This window comes from Sciurus carolinensis, chromosome 17 (genome assembly GCF_902686445.1).
Source record: "Sciurus carolinensis chromosome 17, mSciCar1.2, whole genome shotgun sequence".
In the NCBI taxonomy this organism is placed as follows: domain Eukaryota; kingdom Metazoa; phylum Chordata; class Mammalia; order Rodentia; family Sciuridae; genus Sciurus; species Sciurus carolinensis.
Window position 1 is genome coordinate 9007006 of NC_062229.1, and position 8254 is coordinate 9015259.

The window sequence follows — 8254 nt, forward strand, 5'->3', positions numbered from 1 at the left end:
GGCACCTAGGTGTCTACTTGAGGAGAGAAGCAAACAAGGAAACAAGCAAGGAAGCACCACTAAAGAAAAATAAAGAAGTGGTTCATTCCCAGTCCACCTCCGATTCTTTCCTGCGGTCTCATTGCTGCAGGCGGCAATATTCTACCTTGACCTAAGATAGATCAGGCATGAGAAAAAGATCTCTAAGATGGAAAAAACATGCCACAAATATAACTCCAGTAAAATATAGGATTTTATTGTTGGTGACATTATCAGAAAAGCAAATAGGCTAACATTTATGCAGCAGTGCTGTTATTCACAAGGGTGAAAAGATGTAAATCACTTGAATGTCCATGAATAGATATATGGATAAACTCCTAACATACAAAAATGCAGAACATTTTCAGTCATGTAGAGGAATGGAGCAAGTTAACGTTTACCAATAAGTCAGCCAAAAGACAGGAGGAAAGAAAGAAGGAAGGAATAAATGAAGGAGAAAAGGAAGGAAAGAATAAATGAAAATAAGGAAAGTTCATAAAATAACAAAAAATCAGAGTTAATGTAGACATCATATCAGTAAGAATCTTATGAACAAACCCACATTAAAAAGTTGATTTCATATTTCAGGTTGAAAATTAAAACATTGCTCTTACCAACAGTAGTATAGCAGAGTTAGTGTGGGCTCCATGTCAGGTCCAGTAGTTTGTCCATCCCTATCTCTCTCTTCCTTTGGAAAATGTGTGAATGACAGAAAATATCTCAAATTGTTTTCAGGATTAAATATGGTCATACAGATAAAGTGACTAGCATAGTCATGATATGATCAGCACTTTGCTTTGATGGTTTGTATTATTTTGCTCCAAAGAAAGTAAAGCAAAACAAAACCCAATAAATTAAAGAACACTATCATTCAACCAACAGTTTTTTAGGCAACCATGTCAACATGTGATATATTTAAGTCAAGTTGGAAATCTCAGAAGTACATGTAAGAAACCTTTAAAAACTTAGACCTTTATGTACCATGCATAAGGGGAAAAATTAGGAAAGAATTACTGAGTATGTAGGCAAAGTCAGAGATAGTTTGGGGATAGAAGACTTCAAGCATGTCTCTGGGGAGAAAAAGAACCAAGATACCACAATATGTGCTTTGGGGGAACAACACTCAGTTCTCAGCTAAGTGATCCATCAGGGACAAAATGCTGCTCTGTTGAGGAGTCTTCCCAGGGCCCCCTTCATATCTTTATTCCTCAGACTGTAGATGAAGGGGTTCAGCATGGGGGTGACCACAGAGTACATCACTGAAGTGACTGTGCTTCTCTGAGAAGAATGGGTCACAGAAGAGCTGAGGTAAACCCCAAGTGCTGTTCCATAGAACAAGGAGACCACACAGAGGTGGGACCCACAGGTGGAAAATGCTTTATACTTACCCACAGAGGAGGACATTCCCAATAAGGAGAAAACAATTCGAAAATAAGAGAAGAGGATCCCAGACAAAGGAAACACACCCAGAAGGGTTCTTGCCACATAAAGAAAGACTTTATTGATGAGGGTGTCAGAGGTGGCCACCTTGAGAAGCAGAGCCACTTCACAGAAGAAATGTGGGACTTCAGTGCCTGTGGAAAAGGTCAGTTGATTCAACAGTAGAATGTGAATCAGGGAGATCCAGAACATGATGATCCAAGACAGCAGAACCAGGAGGACACAGAAATGAGGGTTCATGATGACTGTGTAGTTCAGAGGGTGGCAGATGGCCACAAAGCGGTCATAGGACATTATAGTTAGTAGGAAGTTATCCATTCCAATAAAAGTATTAAAAAAATATGCCTGAGTGAGGCACTCTATGTAGGAAATGTTTTTATTCTGTGCCTGGAAGTTTGCTTTTGGGACTGTGGTGGAAATGAAGCAGATGTCAATGAAGGACAGGTTGGAGAGGAAGAAGTACATGGGGGTGTGGAGGTGGGAGTCAGAGCAGATGGTCACGATGATGAGTAGGTTCCCTAGGATGGTAACCAGGTACATGGACAGGAACAGTCCAAAGAGAAAGGGCTGCAATTCAGGATCTTCTGAGAAGCCCAGGAGGAAAAAGTGTGATAAGCCTGTATGGTTTTCTGCTTCCATTGAGTTGGTGTATCTTCTGGAGAAGGAGCAAAGCAAGGTTCAATGAATAATCAAATGAAAACTCAGGTAGCTCTCACTTTATAATATCATTCTAGGACGTACATCCTTTATTTTTTATTTATTTCTGCCAATGATGCTGATTTATTCAGTCAAGTGGCAACCCATTTCTGTCTCTTTCAAAGTGTATAATCATTCAGATTTTCTTCTTTCTTTCTTTCTTTTTTTTTTTTTTTTTTGGTACTGGGGGTGGAACCCAGGGGCACTCTACCACTGATCTACATCCACAGCCCTTTTTATTTTCATTTGTTATTTTGAAATAGGGTGTCCCGAAGTTGCATATGGCCTTGATAAATTGCTGAGGCTTTGATCATTGCTATTTCCTGATTTGTTTGGTTTTAAATGCCCTGGTGCTGAGTAGAAGTCTCAGTAAATGAGAGTTGTAATTATTATTACCTATGTTAAGAATGATTTTAAGATATTTTGAATATCTAAATATCTTTTTGTGATGTGATTTAGAAATGGGATTGATTCTTGAGTCCAGAGTTCCTGGAATAGACATTTGCCCCTCATTGTACCATCTTTGTGACCTTGAAGATGTTACTTAAGCTCACAATAGTACTCTCCACAGTAGTAGTAGTAAGCATTCACTGCCTGGTAGGATTGAAATGTGAAATTAAATGAGATGATGTAATTTTCTACTGTGGTTCCTGTGATACACACTGGGTGTTTATTAAATGTGGTCTTCTGTTCTGGGTAGGAAAGCCAACTCAGAAGCATGAATGTTTGAACTGAGAGAGGAAGAATGGGTCACTGTGAATAAGAGGACATAGGAACAAAAACAGTTGTAGGATGAGAGAAAAGGATGTATGATTGTCCTGTCAGTTGGTAAACTTGGTGTAGGAGGGGTGTGAGGGACTGTGTGATGGGGACAGGGTGATGGCCAGGAGGGACAGGGTATGAAGGCCCACAGTGGAGCGTCCTGTGCTCTTCCTTCATGACCACCTCACACCGGTAAACTCCTGTGGATTGGTGGGTCTGTGAGTTTTGTCTCATCATTTGTCTCTCCAGTGACTTACAGAGTGGCTATCACATCATAGATGTTGAACAAATACAATATTGGAAGTACAATAAATACGGAGAGCAGAATGTTTTCTATAACACAAAAGAGAAATTGTCCAACTAATAATATGCCTAAATATAGGCACAAAATTGGAGAAAATATAGACACAAAATTGGACAGTAATGGTGAAGTTCCAGAAATGTGTTCAAATCTATTTTTCTCAGGTTTTAAGAATTAGTTTTTATTTTTTAAAACTTAATATGTGCATGACAGGAAAAATAAAAACACAAGCAAAGAACAAAGTCATCCAGTCACACGCAGCTTATTTGGATATGTCCTTCTAGGTTGTGCATACACATATACAACATCCCATTTTGTTGTGATTGAGATCATAGTGTGTATCCTGCTTTTCCACAAATCATGTATATTCACCAATTCAAAATCCCAAAGCTACTTGAGTATTTTTGATAACCAAGAATACACTAAACCAACTCAATCTGTTATCCTTTCTTGGGGACAAAAATTTCACACAAGATAGAAATGGCAACAGCCCTCTAGATAGACATATGGTAGAGTTACAAATCAAATAATGCCTTACCTTAATGCTCAGTTTAAAATGAGACAAAACAGCAGAATACACCAAGCTTGTTTCATTACCAGACTTCTACTACTGAAATATTAGCATGTTCCTGGTGAATTAACCTATTCCTATAGTACAGCCAGAAGATGCACACACACCAATGGCTCACATCAAGATGTAAATCCTTGAGCACTAGCTCCCATCTCTCCTTGTGTGCATCCCTGTGCCCTCAGCTGTTAGTCTAATGAAAAAGTCCTGATACACACTGCCCAGGGATAAAGCAATTCCATGTCCAAGATGCATCTTTTCTATCAATTATAACAAAAAGACATTTACAAAGTGGCTAATTCACTAGCTCCATTTTTTATGATTCACTGTCACCTCAGGACATCTAGACAGCTTAGATGTTGTGAAATAAAGTATGAACTTTGTGCACAATAAACACAAATACTTTACCAAAACTGCACATATAGATCTATGGTTATAATCTAAACCTGTCTTGAGATATGGCAATACTAGCAGTGAGCCCTTCCCCTCACCCTTCCTCTTCCTCATCTTCACCATTCCAGTGACTAAGTTCAGGACTACCCCTAGCTCCAAGAGGTGGATTAACAAATGTCATTCCCAGAAGACAGTTCTTCCTAAATATTAACAAAATGATATTTATATAGGGATTATTTTTCTGCTTTTAACAAACACTGGGCATTGGGACTTATCCTTTAATACCCAGAAATATTAACTAAAATGCACATATAACAATGGTTAGACAATCTGAACTAGTTAAGGGGCACAGGGTGCTTCTCTATGCAAACTTTCTCCCCCTACCTACCACCCAGTGAACCTTCAACAATCTCTCCAAGACATCAGGTTCAACAGTTCCATTCCCCTAAATGGCAACCATACCTATGTAATACCAAAAAATACCTAAAGGACATTGCTTTAGTCCTCTACCTTGACCATGTGTTGTGCACTTTTAGATATGTAGAAACACTAGATGTTTCCATCAAGGTCTTAAGTTTCCAACTAGTCACAGCAGCCCTGAATGGACTGCAACACTTCTTATCAAAAGTTACACTTTGAAGCAAAACCCCCCTTTTAAGGGCTAGAATTTGGAAGTATGTTCCAAATAGAAACATTCTGGCCTAGAACCCTTCCCCTTCTAGTCTCTTATCAACCCAGGAGTCAAATCTATTTTAAAAGTCAAATCTATTTTAAAATACAGAATGAACGAGCAATGCTAATTCTGGCAATGGAAGTCAGTTTAAGAAAAATATGTTTGTTAATATAATTAGTCGCTAAACTAGGTCTTTGAAGTGAAATCATAAGAAAAACACAATATGTAAAATCCATTTGAGAAAATTTAACAGTCATTACTATGAGTAGCAGCCAGGGCTGAGACTGATGCTAAGGGAAGAAGTCACAAATAATTCCTTCATCCAGTAAAGAGTGGCTATTGTCACACCACATCCACCAAGAAAGGCTACGTTATAACACTGTAGCTTTTGAAAATTAAGAGAACAGGTCAAGGCATTCTCTTCCAACTTCTACCACCTGTTATTTCCCTGAACATTTAACAAATGTTGATAATCAGAGAAAAGGGAATTTCTCTGACTGGTGAGCATCAGAAAATATTAAATGAATGGTAGATACATGGTGGATCCTAAGGTGAAACCATGGCTACAGCATCATAGAACTAGTGAGAGCTTTCAGTAAGTCAAAGATGCCAGTAACAAAGGTTATAAAAGATGACAGGAAAATCAAATCAAATTTAGAAAATAATAGATAATCCCTCAGGCATTATAAATCTTCTTCAGTGGGTACTTAACACAAAAATGATTGGATGCAGGAAGTCTGTCAGCAGTCCTCAATTTATAGACAAGAATGCAGAAGAGCTGGAGAATCTCCAGAAAATAACTTTCAGGAGAAAGGTTCTAGATTCCAAAGATCAGGAGATAAGGAAACAGAGAAACAGACGGAGGAGACAGGTCTCCATGGAAACTGACATGCTTTCAAAGCACAGGGACTTCATAGACTAAAGAAATTTGACATGCTCCAGTTCTCATTTCAGAGATAAAATATGATACCCACGTTCTCTCCATTGTTCATCTTACTATTTCAGCTTCACTGGAACACACCAACTCTCTCCAATCATTGTTGCTGAAGTGTCCTCTTCCCAACTCTCTGTCCACAGGAAGCACCCTGTGCTGTTTCTGAGGCTGAGTTCACAGAACAGCAGGTAGGGACCCCAGGAGCTTTATTAAATTTTCTACTGTCTTGGAGTTCAAATTCTCAGGGCTCATCATTAAATAAATTGTTCTATTTTCTTTCCACTCTCCACACAATTCAGCTCCCTTGGGGTAAAACGAAAATGGCAGAGTGGAAAAATCTCAGCCAACTTTTTATTGGTGGAGTCAGTAGCAGGGGGAAATGAACATATTTTCTTCAAGAAAAAAATCCTTTTTTACTTTGGTTTCCTTTAAAGTCATAAGCTATCCCCTATGGAAAGGTTAATTTTTGTAAGGAACAGTCTCAGGAAACATCTCTTGTCATATGACTCCTTTTGACCATATTTGGGGATTATAGACATCATTTCACAATGCCATGGAAGAAAAGAAGTCCCTTATTTTTAGTTTTCTTTACTATTTTTATTATTCAAATTTATTTGTTGTCTGTTTACTTAAGTTGGCATATAAAATTGTACATACATATCATATTCAATATGATATTTGGAAATATTTTGTGTCATGCATTGATTGGATCTAAAAAATAACACTTGCATCATCTCATTAGTTAACATTTTTGTGGTGAGAATACTTAACAACCCAACATTTGTCAATAATACAATGCATCATCAGTAACTATAGACATGATGCTATGTAATAAATCTCTTGAGAGTATTTCTCTAATCTAAATGTGTTTGTGTAATGTTGACCAACATTTCCCCAGCACCACATCCCAAAAGCCCCAGCCCGTGGTAACTACTACTCTGCTCTCTCTAAATCAACTTCCTAAGATCCAACAAATGATTGGGATCATGTGCTATTTGTCTTTTTATGCCTGGTGTGCTTCAGTTAATATACTGTCCTCCAAGGTTGTCAATGGCAAGATCTCCTCCTTTTTTATGTCCTGTGGTATTCATTGTGTATATGCTGTGTTTTCTTTATCCCCTGCTCTGTTGATGGACAAATGGCTTGATTGCATATCTTGATTATTGTGAGTGGTGCTGCAAAACATGGGACAACATACTCATTTTATTCATTTGGATATATACCCAATATTGTGATGGCTATATCATATGGTACTGTTTTAAGTTTTTGGAGGGAATTTTATAATGCTTTTATGATGGTCAAATTCATTTACATTCCCACCAACACTGTGAAAAATTTCCCTATTCTCCATATCCTTGTGAAGTCTTATCATTTGCCTCTGATAACGCTATATCCAACAGAAGGAGCTGATATCTCATAGTGGTTTTTGTTTGCAGTTCCCTAATAACAATTGATGTTGAGTCATTTTATATCTGTTGGCCATTTGTATTTCTCTTTTTGAGAAATATTTATTTAGATTTTTTGACCAGTTTTGGATCAGGCTATTTGTTTTAGTACTGTTGAATTGTTTGCATGCTTTATGTATTTTGTATATTAATTTCATATCAGGTGTATACTTTACAAACAATACCTTCCAATCTTCAGGTTTTCTATTCACCCTGTTGACACAATTTTTTTTTAGAGTTATGTATCTCATGCTTTATTTGCTAATAACAACAAGGCCATGGTTAGTGGACTAATGCATGTAATTTTGGATTAATGGGGTACCACATTTAAGGTATAAAAGGGGAGAAGAAAAGAAAAAAATAACATCAAGAGAAATTAAAATATTAAATACAAGAGCCACATTGATCGAAGTTAAAGAGTTATCAGTTATAGCTCTCAGGTGGCTGGAGTTAGTTCTCAGCATATCCTCACCATGAACAAGCCCTGGGGTCAGATCACTGAAACTCTGAGACTCAGCATTCTTTAATAGGATGCTGGATTTTGACCAGATATGCCAGTTTTAAGATGTATTCTGGTTTGAAGCTCTAGGGTCAAATATAGTTCTAGAAATAACCTTAAAAATGAAACTTACTTTTTCATGACAGGGTTTACTTATAACACATTTCTTGTTGATGTGCATAAGCTTTTTAGTTCTGTGGATCCTATTTGTCTGTTTTTGCTTTAGAGATCATATAGAAAGAATCATTGCCTAGATCAACATCAGAGTTTTCAAAAAAATTTCTTTTAATGATTTTAAGGAAATATTTTTTATGAGTGCATTTTAGTTATGCATAATATTGGGATTCATTCTGACATAAATATAAAAGCATGGAACAACTCTTCCTCAGTCACCACCCTCTCATATTTTTTCCTACTTTTGTCTAATGTTTTTCTTGTTTTCATTCTGTAAATATTTTCCCTCTCTTTTCTAGGGTCATTTATTTCCTTTTTTTAAAAAAATTAACTTTGTCTTTTTCCCTCCCC

At 37.1% G+C, this 8254-nt stretch overlaps 1 protein-coding gene across 1 annotated transcript; it reads right to left on the bottom strand.

Moving 5' to 3' along the window:
• Nucleotides 1-1164: 1164 nt before the first annotated feature.
• On the bottom strand, nt 1165-2097 carry LOC124969094 (olfactory receptor 7D4-like). Its single transcript, XM_047531919.1, has one exon. The coding sequence runs from the start codon at nt 2095-2097 to the stop codon at nt 1165-1167; it is 933 nt and encodes a 310-aa protein (XP_047387875.1).
• Between the last annotated feature and the right edge of the window lie 6157 nt (nt 2098-8254).